The following is a 20425-nucleotide window of genomic DNA, read 5'->3' as shown; positions in this document are numbered from 1 at the left end:
GAACTAACACCATTTATTGAAAATGCTGTCTTTTTTCCACTGGATGCTTTTAGGTCTTTGTCAAATATCAAGTGAACATAGGTGTGTGGGTTCATTTCTGGGTCTTCTATTCCATTGATCTACATGCCTGTCACTGTACCAATAACATACAGTTATTTTTTTTATCACTATTCTTCTGTAGTACAGCTTGAGATCAGCGATGGTGATTTCCCCAGAATTTCTATTATTGTCGAGTATAGTTTTTGCTATCCTGGGTTATTTGTTATTCCAAATGAAATTTCAAATTGCTCTTTCTAACTCTATGAAGAATTGAGCTGGAATTTTGATGGGGATTGCATTGAATTTGTAGATTGCTATCGGCAATATGGCTTTTTGCTATATTAGTCCTGCCAATCCATGACCATGGGAGATCTTACCACCTTCTGAGGTCTTCTATGATTTCTTTCTTCAGACTTGAAGTTCTTTTCATACACATCTTTCACTTGTTTGGTTCTTGTCATACAGATATTCCCATTGTTTTTTTAGAGTCACACCAAGTCATTTTATATTATTTGTGACTATTGTGAGGGTTGTTCTTTCACAATTTCTTTCTCAGGCAGGTAATCCTTTGAGTAGAGGAAGGCTACTGATTTGTTGAAATTAAGTTTAGATTCAGCCACTTGGCTAAAATTGTTTATCAGCTATAGGAGTTCTCTGGAGGAATTTTTGGGGTCACTTAAGTATACTATCTTATCACCTGCAAATAGTGATATTTTGACTTCTTCCTTTCCAGTTTGTATCCCTTTCACCTCGTCATTTTGATGTGTTTTTTGGATTCCATTTGTGAGAATTTTATTGAGTATTTTTGCACTGATATTCACAAGGAAAATTGTTCTGAATTTCTTTCTTTGTTGGATCTTTGTGTGGTTTTGGTACATGCGTACTTGCAGTTTCATAGAACTAATTTGGTAGTGTTCCTTCTTTTTCTATTTTGTGTAATAGTTTGGACACTGTAGGTATTAGGTCGTCTATGAAGGCTGATAGAATTCTGCACTAAAACCATCTGGTCCTAGGCTTTTTTAGGTTGGGAGACTTCTAATAACTGCTTCTATTTCTTTAGGAGTTATGGGAGTGTTTAGATGGTTTATCAGATCCTGATTTGACTTTGGTACCTGGTATCTCTCTAGAAAATTGTCCATTTCATCCAGATTTTCCAGTTGTGTTGAATATAGGCTTTTGTAGTAAGACCTGATGATTTTTTTTAATTTCCTCAGATTCTGTTATGTCTCACATTTCATTTCAGATTTTGTTAATTTGGATACACACTCTGTGCCCTATGGTTAGTCTGGCTAAGGATTTATCTATCTTGTTGATTTTCTCAAAGAACCAGTTCCTGATTTTGTTGATTCTTTTTTGTAGTTCTATTGTTTCTATTTGGTTGATTTCAGCCTTAGTTTGATTATTTCCTGCCTTCTACTCCTCTTGGGTGCATTTGTTTCTTCATTTTCTAGAGCTTTTAGGTGTGATGTCAAGCTGCATGCTCTCTCCTGGGTTTTTTTTTAGAGGCACTCAGAGCTATGAATTTTCCTCTTAGCACTGCTTTCATTGTGTCCTATAAGCTTGGGTATGTTGTGCCTTCATTTTCATGAAATTCTAAAATATCTTTTATTTCTTTCTTTATTTCTTCCTTGACCTATTTCTTCTCTCACTGTGTAAAGCATTGTTCAGCTTCTATGTCTATGTGAGATTTCTGTTGTATTTGTTGCTATTGTAGAACAGCCTTACTCCTTGGTTATATGATAGGATGCATGAGATTATTTCAACCTTCTTGTATCTGTTGAGGCCTGTTTTCTGACCAATTAAATGGTCAGTTTTGGAGAAGGTACCCTCAGGTGCTGAGAAGATGATATATTATTTTTGTTTTAGGATGAAATGTTCTATAGATATCTATTAACTCCATTTGGTTTATAACTTCTGTCAATTTCACTGTGTCTCAGTTTTGTTTCCATGATGTGTCTATTAATGAGAGTAGGGTTTTGAAGTTTCCCACTGTTGTTTTTTGAGGTGCAACAATGTGTGCTTTGAGCTTTAATAAGGTTTCTTATAGGGATGTAGTTGCCATTGCATTTGGAGCATAGATGTTCAAAATTGAAAGTTCATCTTAGTAGATTTTTTCTTTGATGTGTATGAAGTGTCCTTTCTTATCTTTTTTTGATAATTTTTCATTGAAATTTGATTTTATTCTATTTTAGCATGGCTACTCCAGCTTTTTCCTTGAACCATTTGCTTGTAAAATTTCTCCAGCCTTTTACTCTGAGGTAGTGTCTTTCTTTGTCACTTAGGTATGTTTCCTGTATGCAGCATAATGCTGGGTCCTGTTTATGTAGTTTGTTAGTCTATGTCTTTTTACTGGGAAATTGAATTCACTGATGTATTGAGATATTAAGGAATAGTGATTGTTGCTTCTTGTTATTTTTGTTGTTAGTGGTGGAATTGTGTTTGTGTTTCTAACTTCTTTTGGGCTAGTTGAAAGAACATTACTTTCTTGATTTGTCTAGGGTGTAGTTTCCCTCCTTGTGTTACAGTTTTCCATCTATTATCCTTTGTAGGACTGGACTTCTGGAGAGATATTTGTATATTTCGTTTTGTCATGGAATTCTTGGTTTCTCCATCTATGGTAATTGACAGTTTTGCTGGATACAGTACCATGGGCTGGCATTTGCTTTCTTTTAGGGTCTGAGTGACATCTTCCCAGGATCTTCTGGCTTTCATGGTCTCTGGTGAGAAGTCTGGTGTAATTCTTATAGGTCTGCCTTTATATGTTACTTAACCTTCTTCCCATACTGCTTTTAATATTCTTTCTTTGTTTTTTTTGCATTTGGTGTTTTGACTATTATGTGACTATAGGAATTTCCTTTCTGGTCCAATCTATTAGCAGTTCTGTAGGCTTCTTGTGTGTTTATGGGCATCTCTTTCTTTAGGTTATACAAATTTTCTTCTATAATTTTGTTGAAGATATTTACTGGTCCTTTAAGTTGGGAATTTCTCTCTCTTCTATACCTATTATCTGTAGGTTTGATCTTCTCATTGTGTCCTGGATTTCCTGGATTATTCTGTTAGTGATGGCTTTTATTTATGACTCCTGATCTCTTTCCTAGGTTTTCTATCTCCAGGATTGTCTCCTTTTGTGATTTCATTATTGTTTCTTTTTCCATGTTTAGAACCTGGGTGGTTTTGTTCAATTCCTTCACCTCTTTGGTTATGTTTTCCTATAATTCTTTAAGGGATTTTTGTCTTTCCTCTTTAAGGGCTTCTACCTGTTAACCTTTGTTCTTCTGTATTTCTTTAAGGGTGTTATTTATGTCCTTCTGAAAGTCCTCTATCATCATTATGAGATATGATTTTAAATCCAAATCTTGCTTTTCTGGTGTGTTCAGGTACCCAGGGCTTTCTGTTTTGGGAGAACTGGGATGATACAAAGTGACCTTGGTTTCTGTTGCTTAGGTTCTTGCACTTGTTTCTAGCCATATGGTTATCTCTGGTGTTAGCTGGTCTTTTTGTCTCTGACTGTTACTTGTTCTTCCTGTAAGCCTGTCGTGTCAGCACTTCTTGGAGACCAACTCTCTCTAGGCAGAATTTGAGTATGGAGAGCTGTGGCACAGGGTCAGTTCCAGAGTAAAGATGAAATCAGGAAAGATCTTGATCCAGGCTGCTCCTAGGTTTCTGAGCCCCGAAGGCTCTGGGTGGGTCCCTCTGAGCAGGAGGGTGGTCTCACTTGTGCTCTTAGGTGTTTCAAAATTCCTGGGAGACTAGGTATTTTCTGGAGGAATTTGGGTATGGATAGCTGTAGCACAGGGTGAACTCCAGGTGCATATGGAAACCTGAAGGATCGAGCTATCTCTACTTTTAAAAGATTATTTCTAGTTTCTCTGGATATCAAAGTCTTAAGAATATTTTCATATTTGTTGTGACCCCACAAAAAAATTGACCCAGACTTGTGAGAGATTAAAAACCCTAAAGAATGATTTGAAATATGATTTACTCAATCTCAATGTTGCCATTTTTAATGACAGCTTTTCTTTTGTTTATTCAATTGTATAGATAATTATTAAATCAACCTTTTAATTTATATTACCTGCTTGTCCTAACTTATAAGTCTGTATGCTAAAAATAATAGTTTATTAATGCTTCATTCTCCTGTATTTTACCTTCTAGCTTGTTAACAATCAAATATTGTTTGTTCAATGTATACAACAACAAAGCAATACTGTTCTGTTTATATTAGGAGTACCTGCTATAATTTAGAGAGAATAGTATGATAAAAGATAAACTCTAGTACACATTTTTGTTTACCTTGGAACCAGCTTTTCCCTCATCAAGAGGCAACCCTATCTCAGAAGGAATGTGATTAGAGCCAAGCAAGGTCTGCACCCAATTGATATGATCTACTTTGAGAGGCTGATAGATGATAATTTTCAGGCCTTATCAGACAAAGAATTTCTAGAAACTGGATTCTGATAATTGACAGAGCCTCCTGAGAAACATCAATCCTTAATGCCCACACAGATCTCTCCAAAATATTTGAAAGCACTCTTCCAACGTTGTTACATTGTATATGTTTTAAATGCAAGAATCTGGAAGCTTTCCTACCCCTATAAATGTGATCCAGAAAGTAAAGTTGGGGACAAAGCACTTTGTGAACGGAAATTGAATGCCAAAGTTAGCTTTTGTTGAGGTTTATTATTCTCAGCACAGATAGTCTCAGGTCGTTTCTGTTTTCCCCTTAAAATGACACAGAGTATAATTATGCCAGCTTTCAATTATGAAGTTTATATTTTGAAAGTGAATCTGACAGTGCCTATTCAAAATCTAGACTCAGTCTTTTGTTCAGTGCCTGTAATAGATTATGCATATAACCTGTATTCATTACTGATAAGCATGTCTTTAGTTTTGGGTTTCTTTACATTCATAGGGAAAAATCAATGGTTGCCACTATGCCAGACATTTATTTCTGGTCTAAATGGTTAGTGCCATTTAGAGAAGAGGAAAATACAAGCAAACACTTTAACTCCACATGCTGAGACTTTTAAACTTCTCTGTATTTTCATAGCCTAAAACCTTTTAATGAGGACATTATAAAAAGCATATCAAAGACATTGCCATTTGTTAAATGTGGAACTGTTAGCTTCCAATTTGACTGTGAAAATTGTTAAACTCTGTAACATCAGCCAAAACCATGTTACAAAGCAAAATGATCTTATTCCTCCCTCTTGCTGTTTACTCAATTTCTTGATCCTGCACATTTGTACCTCTGAGATCTTTGACAAACATTTCTTTTATGCTCTGTCTATCTGAATTCAGACCTTTAACCTAATGACTTCCATGGTTAAGGCTTTTTTTCTAATGTATACTCTTACCTAAAATTCCACATAGTATATTGAAGGGGAAACTATCAAAGTATAAAACAATTTTTGAAATGTTTCAAGGTACACCATTGCTCTTACAAGGAATCTAAAAACCATTTTGGCATCTCTTAAACACCTTCCTTTGTTTACCTTTTTCCCTTGTATCTTTTCTTTTGTCTTAAATTTGAAATACAACACAAATCCATTAATAGTACTTGTAAAACTATGCACTATCTTACTTGTGTGACTTTATTTTTCTCTTCATGCTTGTACCTGCATTTATCTGTCTGCTCTTTGTGTAGTCTACTTGTTAAAATTCCACATACATCTCTAATACCTCCTTTCCATGTAATATTATCAGAACCATTCATGTGAATTTCGAATTACTTCATTCCCTCATTTGGCTATATATATATATATATATATATATATATATATATATATATATATATATATATATATATCTTCAACAGGACTGTGAACTCAAAGGAACCTGGTTCTCAATGCATAAATATATAATGTGTTAGGCCACCCTCATAGAACTTAACCGAAGACAGGATTTGGCATGTTCATGATTGATATTGGAAATCATCATCTGGAAAAATTATATAAATGAGTGGGAATGAGGACAAGAAATTTGGGAGCTGAGTAAGAATCAGGAACAATGTTAATTCTAGGGTTGGCAATATTTTAAGCTCTTCACTACCCATTTATCCTATTGGAGGAGTATCTTTTGACAGTAGGCCATACTCAAATGGGTACCAATTTTTGAGAAAGGTGACTTTTCTCAATTAAATACAAATTTTAAAGATGAAACAACTGAGTTGTGAGTATTCAACATTCACAAATTAGCTAGAAACAATATTCATTGGCTTGGTAAAAGAGAAGGAAGCTTGAACATTTCTGAGAAAATCATTGATGTCTTTTTTTATGACACTGACATTTCCTTTAGTTTAAACACAAGACCATATGCATGTCCTTCAAAATACCCCTACCCTACCACTGAGGTATACCACTTTTTAAAGTTTATTTTCTTACTTATTTCCTTTTTGCTTTTTATATATAGGGTCTAGCTAAGTAATCCAGACTGACCTTAAATTCCCTCAATACCTTAGCCTGGTCTTGATCACCTGATTCTAGTCTTCACTCTTGTGTCTGTGAATTATAGACATGTGCCACCACACCTGACGCTTACATATTCATATTAGGATGCAATATGTGTGAGTTCTATGATTAGATTATTTTTTAGAATTCAACCTTTAAGCTTGTTACCATGGAAATATTTTGAGCTCTTACATATGTAGGAATAGTGACTTAATTAAAATACTTTTTCTAATCTCATTTGAATATATTGACATTTTCCAGTGTATATAGCTTTTGTTCATGAAATGATACTTCAGTATGAACTCTCTGGAAAGCAATTAGTTCCTAGTCCCAATTCTATCACTGCCTTCATCTAAGTTCCCTCAAAGTTTAGAGTGGCATAAGAAAGAAATAAGGATATTGCTTTCTTCTTTTATTTTCTAATATAGATTTTTAGCTTTATAAACTCCCATTGGCTTTAACAGAACATGTACTGCAGAGGTATATGGAAGGAGGCTATTTTCATGGAATTTTTTCATTGAAGGTTGGACTTCATCAAGACTTTATAGAAGGAGATTTTATTCTGGAAGTAAGAAAAAAAAACAGACTTCATATTATTGTTCTTCACAATTATTTGATAACATATTTTTTAACCAGAGGATGAAAATTTGAAAGTTTACCTGTTAACTTATATAATCAAAAGTATCTAAAAATATTTTCACTGATTTTTCTAAATAGAACATATGCCCTGAAATAAAGAAAAATTGAAGGAACTGAATGTATTAATAGTCATTTTGATTAGTGTGAGTAAAATTCTATTTGATCACATGTCCTTTTAAAATCTGAGATATCTTGCTACACAATGTTAAAAAAAATACTTTGTTATACAATCAAAACGTCTCTTAAGTAAATGATGCTATATGGTAGGGTTAAATGTTATCGTGCCCCTAATTTAGTTCTACTAATTAATGGGAAATGGGTACATGGAGAGAAAAAAAAGAGAGCTTCCAAAAATAATGCAAACTACCAGAATATTGAAAGAGAAAACATGTCCGTCATTTATTTAAAGATTTATTTGAATAATTTGTTAGACTTTAACATGATCATTTTTTATTTGTCATACTTTTCCTTAGAAGTTATTGATATCCCAAGTATATAGATCGTGTTGCTGTGTCAGCCATGTTAGAATCTATTGTTTTGTATGAATGTTAGGGAAAGGGGATATTAAAAGATGCTGTCACCAGATATCTTGGAATATGCGTGCCATACTAAGATTTGGCAGCAGAGGCAAGAGGATAACAGCTTAGACAGAGGGTAAGTTCAGGTCATTATTGCTATACAAAGATAGTTGGTCTGAAAAAAAAAAACAATGATCCAAAGATTTTCTTTGGGTGATAGCACTTACCTCTAACAAAAATCTTACCCTGTGGCTTATTTGCCACTACACTTTTATCTTTATCATTATCTTTATCTTTATCATTTCTTCAATGTCCCTAGCTATCAGAGCAGTAGCTACTTATCTCTATCTCTGATTGTTAAACTGCTATCAGAACTCAACTCGATTAATTTTATTTCTTCCCATAATATTTAACTAAAATGTATTCATTTCTGACATTATCTATAGGGGTCTAATCAGTGAAAGAAATGGCATTGTAATTCAAACAAAATTTCTATCATAAATTATTGAATTATAGAGAATTATCAAATGTAAATGGGTGTTGTAAAACTAAATGGACACACTAATAACAAGGAAAAATACATTATTCTCTTTGGGCTACCATAACAAAATATAATAGGCAGAGTTATTTATATGATGGTAAGTTATTTTTCCTAGTGCTAGTACCTGGACATCCCAATGTCAATGTACCAATCAATTCAGTTGTAGTCATCATTCTTTTTATATCTTATAAATGGATACCTTCATTCTTTATACTCACACAATGAACTCTTTGTGAGTCCCAGTGGAAGAAAGAACAAGCTTTCATGTCTCTACATCTAAGGGCACTAATCCTATCAAAAGGAGCCACAGCCTTCTGACCTCATCTAATTCCAAATACTCATCTCCAAACACTAGCATAGTGTGTTGTTACTGCTTCCATGTATGCAGAGAGAGAGGGGGTTACACAAACATTCAGTTCACAGCAAAAGAGACCCTTAATTAATAGACGATCTGTTGCCTTTGTCCAAACAAATAAACTGGAAATTCCAGTAATGAATCCCATTATTTTTCTTTCATTAGAGCAGTGATACAAGCATTATTGAGAAGTATTGCCATGCTTAACTGAATGTTAGAAGTCACAGAATTTCTGCATTAGCAGAAATTGATGACAATACAATTGCCCACTGGGGTTGCCAGAAAAATTCTCAAGTTCTCAGGGGAAATATTCATTAGAAGATGTCACACCTGAAGAGTAGCTGCTTTTTTTTTTATTACCAAGTTGCTGCGTACCATTCACTTTAAGAGTCCTGGGGAAGCCTTGTATGCTGCAAAAATCCACCAAGTAAACATGGGAGAAGCAAGTAACAGATAAGTGCAAATTCTCTCCAACCCCCTCTCCTGACAATGCCTCAATACAGCAGAAATATATATATATATATATATATGCACATAAAAATAAAAACAAACAAATGCACATATATTTTATTTTCATTCTTATCGTTGCTGGAAAATTAAATTTCCTCCTTTTAAAATTTTCCTTTTATAAATTAACTTTACATCCTGACCACTTTTCCTCCTCCTGGGCACCCCTCCAGGCCAGATGGCCATGAGAATGAATGGAAATCTGGAACTGGTGGGGATGGCGTGGTGGAGGGTGGGGAGGCATCTCAACTTGTGCCAAAGACCTGGGATAGGGGAAGTATCCAGAAAATCAATGTGGATGACCTTAGCTGTGATTCCCAGCATTGGGAATATGGAACCTGAAAAGGTCACTTCCTGTAGCTAGGCAGCAACCCCAGTTGAATGATAAGGACACCAACCCACCCAAAACATACTTAACCCAAATTTATTCTGTCCACAAGAAATGAGTAATTTGGGAATGGAGCATAGACTGAAGGAATTGCTAAGCAATAACCAGTCCAGAAACTATCCTATCCGTGGATCTATCCCATATACAGACACCAAACCCAGACACGATGACAGATGCTAAGAAGTGCTTGCAGACAGGAGCCTGATATAGCTGTCTCCTGAGAGGCTCAGCCAGATCCTGACCAATACAGATGTGGGTGCTCTAAGTCAACCATAGTACTGATCATAGAGACCCCAATGGAAGAGTTAAGGGAAAGACTGAAGGAGTTGAAGGGGCCTTATCTAGCATCAATTGGAGAGGGGAGGCCCTTGGTTCTGTGAAGGATTGATGCCCCAATGTAGAGGAATGCTAGGGTGGTGAGGCACGAGTGGGTATGCCGGTAGGAGAGCACCCTCATAGAAGCAAGGGAAGGGGTAATGTGATAGGAGGTTTGCAGAGGGGAAACTGGGAAAGGGGAAATATTTGAAATGTAAATAAATAAAATATCCAATTAGATAAAAATAACTGGTTCAACTACCATGGGCAAGCACCAAACCCTGACACTGTTAATTTTACTCTGTTATACCTGCAGACATGGCTGTTCTCTGAGAGGCTCCACCCAGTAGCTGACTCAGACAGATACAGAAAGCCACAGCCAAACATTGCACAGAGCTTGGGAACTCTTATAGAAGATTTGAGGGAAAGTCTGGAGGCCCAAAAAAGGATAAAAATTCCACAAGAAGACTAATAGAGTCAACTAGCCTGGACCCTTTGGGCTCTAAGAGACCTAACCACCAACCAAAGAGCATACACATTCTAGACTTCGCCTATTTCCCCCATCATGTTTGCCACATATAAAGCAGATGTGTAGCTCGGTCTTTATGTGGGTCCCAAACGACTGGAAAATATTTTGAAGGCCAGGATTTATTTTTACTGAGAAAGCTAAATAGTATATTACAACTGAGTAATAATAAATAAATAATGACCTTAGGGATACAAACTAAAACTAAACAAATAAAATGTTGGCAGCAGAGTAAACTACTTTTGAGGACAAATCTCTGTGTTATTCATCACTGTATATTCTGTGTCTAGAATAAATTTGACTCTATACATATGATCTGTAAACATTTAAGTGAATGAATGAATGAATGAATTAGTGTATTATTAATTCTTTTCTCTAATGATTTTCTTCTCTCTCCTCTCTTACTGCAGCTGATGGATGCACTGATTGGTCTGTTGATATCAAGAAGTACCAAGTATTGGTGGGAGAGCCTGTTAGAATCAAGTGTGCGCTCTTTTATGGTTATATCAGAACAAACTACACTCTCGCCCAAAGTGCTGGACTCAGCCTAATGTGGTATAAAAGCTCTGGTCCAGGAGATTTTGAAGAACCCATTGCGTTTGATGGAAGTAGAATGAGCAAAGAGGAAGACTCCATTTGGTTCAGACCAACATTACTACAGGACAGTGGGCTTTATGCCTGTGTCATCAGGTACTCTTTTAATTAAATTATTATTGACTTGATGAAACTACATAGTATTTTTAATTCTTAAAGATTCCTGCTGTCACAGTCAACTACATGTATTGTCTCAATATTTGCATATGTTGCCATGTATTAAATTTTAGAATGTAAATCATAAAAATTAGGATTGCGATTTATATTGAGACATTATTTCAAGCTTATGGAAAAAAGAGATACCATCTGGGTATCTACTTCTGTTGCCAGAAATTACTAAAGACTATGAAATAAAATTTATAGGGAAGATAAAATGTTGCAAATAAAATGTAGGCAAGGTCTTGCAGGAAAGATGCATAGTTTATTGTTAAATGAGCTGTAACATTTTGTTAGTGCCCTTCACAGACAGACAGAGCAGAGACACCTCTGCTTTATGCACATTTGCAAAGATGATTTTGGTGATGCTGTGTGTGTCTGCACATGTGTGCGTGTGTGTGTGTGTGTGTGTGTGTGTGTGTGTGTATGTGTGTGTGTGTGTGTGTGAGCAGCATTTGAGAATACAGAGGAAGAAGAGTATTCCTGCTATATTAGGAATATAAGGGTTCTGTTATAGAACGTTTTTTGTTAATGACAATTTCCAATAATAAAAAATAATCCCAAATCTCCTTGGGCAAAGATGAAAGTTAATAGCAAGTGTTTGTTATCACTCCTAAGGGAATTAATTGCATATCTATACATCTCTTTCAGACTAGAATGAAAAATTCCCAGATTACTTAATAATGCATCAAAGCAGTATCCACTTAACACATTAACAGTTAAAATCTGTGTAGATTGCTTTTGATAATGTCACCAGTTTTTACTATGTTAATCCTATTGATCCACGAGCACGGGAGACCTTTCCATCTTCTGAGATGTTCTTCAATTTCTTTCTTCAGAGACTTGAAGTTCTTGTCATACAGATCTTTCACTTGCTTGGTTAGCGTCAAACCAAGTTATTTTATATATTATTTGTGACCATTGTGTTTTCCTAATTTCTTTCTCAGCCTGTTTATCCTCTGAATAGAGGAAGACTAGTGATTTTTTAAAGTTAATTTTATATCTAGCCACATTGCTGAAGTAGTTTATCAGGTGTAGAAGTTCTCTGGTAGAATTTTGTGGGTCACTTATGTATACTATCATATTATTCATAGTGATAATTTTACTTCTTTCCAATTTATATAACTTTGAATTCCTTTTGTCTAATTGCTCTCGATAGAACATTGAGTTCTATATTGAATAAATAGGGGAGAAAGTGGGCAGCCTTGTCTTCTCCCTGATTTTAATGGGATTGCTTCAAGTTTCTCTCCATTTAATTGATATTGACTGTTGGTTTGCTGTATATTGCTTTTCCTGAACTTTACAAGACCTTTAACATGAAAATGCGTTGTATTATGTCAAAGGCTTTTTCAGCATCTAATGAGATGATCATATGGTTTTTCTTCCTTGAGTTAGTTTATATAATGGATTATGAGGATGGATTTCCATATATTGAACCATCCCTGCATTCCTGGGATGAATTCTACTTGATCTTAGTGAATCATCATATTTATTTTTAATAGGGTTATATGTTTATTTGATGTGTTCTTAGATTTGGTTCTTAGAAATTTTATTCAGTATTTTTGCATCAAGATTCATAAGGAAAATTGGTCTGAAGTTCTCTTTCCTTGTTGGTTCTTTTGTAGTTTAGATATCAGCATAACTGTGGCTTTATAGAACAAATTAGATAGTTTTCCTTCTGTGTATATTTCATGGAATAATTTAAGAAGTATTGGTATTAGGTCTTCTTTGAAGGTCTGATAGAATTCTGCACTAAACCCATTTGGCTTTTTTTGTTTGTTTGTTTGTTTGTTTGTTTGTTTGTTTGTGAGACGTTTAATGACTCTTTCTATTTACCTAAGGGTTATGAGAGTATTTACTTTGGGAACTCCACATAAAAGTAGATACCCTGAATCTAATAGAAGAGAAAGTGTGAAATAGCCTCAAAAACATTGGCACAGGAAAAAAAAATACTGAACAGAATACTGCTTGCTCAAGTCTCTGAGATCAACCTACAGATTGGGCAAAGATCTTCATTAACCCGACATCCACAGAGGGCTAATATCCAGAATATATAAAGAACTCAAGATGTTAGAGCCCAAAAAATTCAAATAACCCAACTTAAAGAATGGGGTGTAGGGTTAATATCGAATATCAAATAACTTAAGTTAGACTCCAGAGAAACATATAGCCCTATTAAAAATTGGGTATAGAGCTAAACAAAGAATTCTCAACTGAAAAATATTGAATGGCAGAGAAAAAAACTAAAGAAATGTTCAACATTCTTAGTCATCAGGGAAATGCAAATCAAGATGACCTTGAGTTTCCACCTTACATCAATCAGAATGGATAAGATTAGAAACTCAGGCAGTATCAGATGTTGGTAAGGATGTGGAGAAATCAGAATACTCCTCCATTTCTGGTGGGATTACAAGTTGGTTCAATCACTTTGAGAATTAATCTGGTGGTTCCTCAGAAAACTGAAGATAGTTCTACCTGAAGACCCAGGTATTCCACTACTGGGCATATACCCAAAAAATAGCTCCAACATAGAACAAAGACATGTGCTTCATGAGGTTCATAGCAGCCTTATTTATAATAGCCATTACCTGAAAACAACCCAGATGTCGCACACTTGAAGAATGGATACAGAAAATAAGGTAAATTCCACAATGGACTCAGCTATTAAAACCAACTTCACAAATTTTGCAGCCAAATGGATAGAACTATAAAATATCATCCTGAGTGAGGTGATCCAGACCCAAAAGGACATACATGGTTTGTACTCATGGATAAGTGGATATTAGCCCCAAACCTCAGAATACTGAGGATATAACTCATAGACCACATGAAGCTAACAAGAAGGAAGTCCAAAGTATGAATGCTTCAATTCCACTTAAAAGGGGGAACAAAATAATCACAGAAGAAAGAGTGAAGGAAGGTTCTGGGTGTAATGACATTAGCTGAAATACTGAACATCAGGGATATAGAATCTGAAGTGAATCCCTGCAGTAGATAGATATTGTGCCCAGTTTAGGAACGGAGCCATCCACCAATCTCAAAATCTTTAACCCAAATTGTTCCTGTCTAAAGGACACTCAAGGAGAAAAAATGGAGCAGAGACGGAAGGAAAGGCCATCCAGAGACTGCCCCCACCTTGGCATCCATCCCATCTGCAGACACCAAACTCTGACACTATTGTTGATGCCAAGAAGTGCTTGCAGATGGGAACCTGGTATAACTGTCCTCTGAGAGGCTCTGCCAACACCTGACTAAGACAGATGCAGATACTCATAGCCAGGTTTTGGACAGGGCCCAGGGACCCCAGTGGAGGAGTTAGGGGAAAGAATGAAGAAACTGAAGGGGATGGCAACCCCATAGGAAGAACAACAATATCAACTGAGAGGAACCCTTCAGAGCTCCCAGCGAGCTCAGAGCTCCATGGCTATTGCTACATATATATCAGAGGACTGTTTTATCTGGCATCAGCGGTTGGGGAGGAGCTTAATCCTATGGAGGCTTGTTGCCCAAGCTACAGTGGAAGTCAGAGGGGTAAGACAGGAGCAAGTAGGTGGGTGAGGGGAGCACCCTCTTAGAGGCAAAGAGGGGTGTGATAGGGTGGAGGGGTTTTAGGAGGGAACACCAAGAAGAGGGACAACATTTGAAATGTAAATAAATTAAATGAATACTTTTTTTTAAAAAGGTTTAAAAATCTCAGTTTAAGCATGTATATCCCTTCATGGATTGTGAAACAGAGCCTACTAGAAAGACAGTAGATGCCCTTACAAAGCTGTCTATAAGAATGATATGTTTGAATCTTTTTATCTCACTTTTCTGAATGTCAGTGCTTTGCTACTGAATGAAAACTCTAAAGCAGTCTTCTCTGAAGTTTGAAAAAGTCCGAAAATTACTTATTATTTTTCTCCAATTAAATTTCTACTTCTGAAATTTTTATTAGCGGTAATCATTCCTGTGTCCTACAAATCCCCTCTGTACTATACTCTGGCTTATGCTAGACCACGGTCATGGTCAAGGTAGTGTGTTAAAAATGCCTCAAAATTATGTAAGAGTTAAACGTACAAAATAAAAAAAAATACTTCAAAAACACAAGTATGTGCATTAGAACCTGGACTTACTATGAAAAATTCAAGTGAATATATTTTTTAATTCAGAAAGTAATATCAGAAAAATTTAACACCTTTCTAAAGAACAAATGTATCTTACTTGGGCAATGCTTGTTTTCTTAGGTTCTAGGGAAACTTTTATACTGAGACTTCATTGTTACCAGGAATAAAGGTTTTCTGTATTTATTGATAAATAATTGTCATACAAGTATAAGTAAGGAGTATTGTTTAAACTACCTGCTCATACTAGACTATCACTTAATTTCATATTTTCTATATGTCATGTAAAAACATAAGGTGACTATATAAAAAACATAAATGTGGTGTCTTCATTCATCTGGATATCTATATGAAAACACTCATTTTTATTATCTGTTGTTGTGTTATAATAGTGTGTCACATTAGTAATTTGAATTTTAAAAGCATTGACCTGCAATTCTTTGTATGTTTAAATATAACCTCTGATCCAGTCCTCTAAGAAATTGCATTAAAGAGATCACTGAATTTAGAGTTGCAACGATGAATGAAAAGTTGACAATTTTCCAAAATGATGACATTTGCCATCTGTTCCTATGTCTACATTTTAATGGAAGGTGAAGCTGAAAGGCAAAAAGCTTAAAGTTTAATGTGTCAAACAGCATTCTGGAGAAAGTAACAAAATGAAGAAATGGTAACTTTTCCCACTGAAATTCAAGCATGCAATTGATTTGCAGCTTATGATGATATAGCTCCCTTTTCCAATTTGGAGAAAGGTACTCAAAATCTTTATAAAAAGCATTTAAAACAACATGGCTTGCTGCTGATGAGTATGAGTCTAAGGGCTGTTAGTTGAGGCTCTGACATTTTGGCACATTGTTAGCTCTCAGACAGGCCACAAACTGTCACCATTAGTTTCTGAATAATCCACTGGCAAAGAATTTTAGCAGTTTCAAAGGATTAGATTTTAACAAAAGGTTGAAGTTTTCTCATATGTCCACGGTATCAACTTACCAATGGCATAGTTTGACAAGCCTTTATGTACAGCTAATTCATACCTATACCCAAATATGAGCTGTGAAGTTTTGTGTCACAGAGCACGTATGGATTACTATTAGGATAATGAACAAAAGTCCCCTTCCATTTTGATTTAGTATGCACTTTTGAAAGAATAACACTTCATGGTTTCTTTAACCAAAGAAAGTACTTCTTACTCAGTTTTCCCTTATTTTTTTATTTTACTGCTATACATAAAAAGAATGAGAGTAACAGTTTCTTTCTATCATTACTGTGTATAGAAATAAGTACTTTTTTATAAGAGAATACAAACTTCCATGGATTCCTGACCTCATTGTAATTCTTCATTTCAAAGAGTTGTATTCAATTAGCATTTTCTTACATAGGTATGCCCAGTGCCCCAAATGGTGGCATATTGTCAATGCATCCCTTTTATTTAATATGTAATTCCTAAATTCATTATAAAATTATAATTCATGAGTAGAAATAAAATACAGGATATGGTGGAGCCATTGCCACTGTGTGTTCAATGGTGATATTTTTCAAAACTATGATTCAATATCATAATGAGAATAATGCCATGAAGGGACTCTCCTATTCTTTCATAATCCCCTCCCCTCTCTGTAATATTTTGCCCAATACGGAAGCCACCAAATAGTGGTATATATAGCATAGTGCTAAAGGGATAGCTAAGATTTACATATTATCTGCAAGTTGGAGAAAGAGAGAAGAGCCTGGGCCTAAACTGAACTTTTAAAAAGTCAAGGCCCAGCTCCCTCAACAAAACCATCCCCTAGTCTTTCTCAAACAGCACCACTCCCTATAACATTTAAATACATGAGCTGAGCCTATGGGAGCCATTCTCATTCAAACCATCACATTAGCTGACAATGTAACTTTATCATGTTCCTGCTGGCAGTGCACAGGTGATAGAGTTCACCATTTAATTGAAGTATTTTGTCATTAAAGCCATTTTGAATGACTTCTTGAGACATCTTATTATGACTTTAATTTTCATTTGTCTAATAGTTAAAGATGGCTAGCATCTTTATATTCTAATTCACCATCTCTATCTTCTTCAGCAAATTTTATATTCATGCACTTGTTTATTATTTTATAATTCAATTGAATATATCTTCCTCACTGGGCCGTGAAAAGTCTTTGCATGTCTAGATTCTAGTTTGTTTATAGATATATGATTTGAAAATACTTTCTGCCATAACACAGCTTCAAAGTTTATAATTTTGATGTCTTCTGAAAAACAAAGTTCTTAGTTTCAATGATGCTTGTTATAAAGCTTTCTACATATGGATAATACTTTTCAGGTGAAATAGAAACTTTGCATGTACATACATATATATACATACATACATACATACATACATATATATATGTTTCTTGATTATTTAAAATAATGAATACAAACATTTTATTGTTACACATATTGCATTTAAGACTTTGATTCATTTTAAGCCAATTTTAGGTACAATGTGAACTTATACTACAGGGATTTGACATGAGCAATTATATGATAGACTTAAAATTCTAACATAGTGAGTCCTGCTACTTTCTTCATTTCAAAACCATTCCCTGAAAATATGCTGCAAAGTCACTATAGTTGTTTTAACTATTTTATGGCTTACTATTTTCCATGAACAGTTTAGAATATTCATGTCTACAAAACTTAATGCTATTGGCTGTCTTTGACTACTTTGCCCCTAACTAGGCGACCCTGTCTAGCCTTAGTGAAAGAGGATGCACCTAGTCTTGCTCTGGCTTGATATGCCTGGGCTAATTGATCTCCATAAGAGATCAGACCTTTCTGGAGAGGAAGAGAGGAAGGGTAGGCTGGGAGGAGGTGAGATGAAAGCAGGATCTGGAAGGAGAGGAGGGAGGGGAAGCTGCAAACTGGTTGTAAACTGAATAAATAACTTATGCAATAAAAAATTAACCCTACCTAATTTTATGACAATTGTGTGAAACCTATTAATTTATTTGAGACGATCTCCTATCTTAAGGAGGTGAACTCCAGGATTTATTAATGTAGTAGCACTTTCCATATATTTAGGTATTTTTCTTTGATTTCCTTCATCAGCATTCTGTCATTTGAAATATGCAACTACTATAAATACCTTAGTATACAAAATAAATACTTTAGTATTTGGTATGTAAGTATTTCTTTTCTCTGGAATATTAGTAAAATATATTTGTAATTTGATTTCAATTGCTAACAATTTCTAAAAACATGATTTTTCTCAGTCATCATAATGGACTCTTTACAACATCTAGCTCTTTTTCCATTGTCTTGAGTTTCTATTTGGAGATCAAATGATTCTCATTTAGCATTGATTCTACATATTAAATATCTATCAAAAAGTACTTAGAGAAATTCATTTATTCATTCATTCATATAAAACAAATATCTAACAATTTTGTAATAATAATGTGTTAATGCTAAATATACAAATATTTTTAAACTTTTATCCATTTGAGTTGTTTGCAAAAGAGAAAATATGCATGTAATAACTTGTTATATATATAAAAAATATAGTTTAAAATAATATATATTTCCCTTCTGACAACTGAAATTCCTGGGTGTAACATGAGAAAAACATGTAAGGAATGCCTGAAAAATGGAAAGCGCATCTTCAGTGATGTGGAAATGCAGTATTTTTCCCACACAGCTTGGTCTCTGCAGAACAATGCATGAATTTCCCCTTTACTTAATTTCCTGATATTATGTTTTTGTTGTCTACTCAAATGATACATACTTATTTCCTGAAGAGAATCTAATTTATGTTTGTTCTTTTCCCTATCTGTCCAAAATTGCTCAAAGAAAATCATTCCAGTGACAAGTTGTGAGTTGAAGACAGTCCACAACATAATAATTTAAAACAAAACATATTGTACATTAACACTTTTTGCAATGTAGACTGATCTTACCTTAGTGGGCTTTCGGCAATAGTTACTTGTGGCAGAGACTCCACCATATACAAATATTTAACACCTTTTTTCTTTGTCTTCAGGTACTTTCTTCAACAGAATAATCTTATATTTCACATGACAGGCCAGGATGTGTAACCATTTATAACATTTGCTTATTTTATGCTTATTGATGCTCCTTGAGCCATGTATAAAGCTAACTTGAGAGAACCCTACACAACGGCTTACATTCAATAAGATTTTGAACGTTTTCAATGTCTATGAAATAGCAATGAACTAGAAATACTTGTCTTCTAAAGACACTCATACTAGTCCTTAGACTATTTCCCAAGTCATATTATGGTATTGAAGTAAGTTCAAAAAGTTATGGTTACATATTCTATGCCAGTTCTTGATGTAAATGACTTTTTCTACACTTATTTCAAATGCAATTGTTCAGGGGAAGCTCCTCTTAATTCTAAATCAAACTAAGAAGACATTATCTTGCTCTCATATTCTCTGCCAGTAATGGTTACAGAGCATAGTAAAACTAAAATAAATAGTTCTACTTGAAATAAATGGCTATGATGGGAGGTACTGAATGGTCACTGCCAATTGCAATTACATATTCCAATTGGGGCATGTTACTTGTTCCTTGATAAGGGCTATTCTGCTTAATAGAAATGTTTCTCAGCAGCTCTTTATTCTACCTCCTTGCTTTCCAAAAAAATGAAGGATGTGTGGGATTATTTTTAATCTACAAATCTATTTGTCCGGTTATAATTTGTAATACTTAAAATGCTATGAAATATTCAGGCATTAAAGTAGAACCCAATGTATTATATAGATACCACAACCAGAGAAAAGTATTTCCATGACAAATTGCATTCCACTTTGATATGGAAGTCATAATGAATAAAATAAAAAATCTTAAATATTTTTAGTCTAGCTTTTTTCAGTTTGTCACATGGATCTTCTTAACTATCTTCTATTGGTGATAGAAAACGTGATGTATCCAAAATATGTTAACAATTAGCCTTGAGAATCTATTTGAAGTGTTTTTCAACAAGATACACTGAAGACATATTTTTAAAATAAAGTAATGGATGAAATTAAAGTTCTAAAATATACCTTGTTGAAAACACTACTATAGACTAATTTATATTACTTTATGATTTTAATAATTACTCATGAAGAAAATAACACACAATCCTCATTTCATTGATTATAAAAAAGCAGTGAAACCACATATTCTAGATCTTTGTAAAAAAGAAAGGGGGGGCAATATAAGTGAATGGTCTTTAATGAGAGATTTCAAGTCTTTAGTGGATAATATATTGAAACTGCAGAACTGTAAATCAGGCACTCTTCCACAACTTT

At 34.6% G+C, this 20425-nt stretch overlaps 1 protein-coding gene across 2 annotated transcripts in view; it reads left to right on the top strand.

The window, feature by feature from the left end:
• Il1rapl1 (interleukin 1 receptor accessory protein-like 1) overlaps nucleotides 1-20425 on the top strand; it is a 1504708-nt gene that overhangs the window by 734489 nt on the left and 749794 nt on the right. For both annotated transcript variants that reach the window (XM_017602087.3, NM_177935.2), the window contains 1 exon segment: nucleotides 10688-10967. In XM_017602087.3, coding sequence (XP_017457576.1) covers nucleotides 10688-10967 — 280 coding nt within the window.

This window comes from Rattus norvegicus, chromosome X (genome assembly GCF_036323735.1).
Source record: "Rattus norvegicus strain BN/NHsdMcwi chromosome X, GRCr8, whole genome shotgun sequence".
In the NCBI taxonomy this organism is placed as follows: Eukaryota; Metazoa; Chordata; class Mammalia; order Rodentia; family Muridae; genus Rattus; species Rattus norvegicus.
This window is presented reverse-complemented; position numbering and strand designations above follow the sequence as displayed.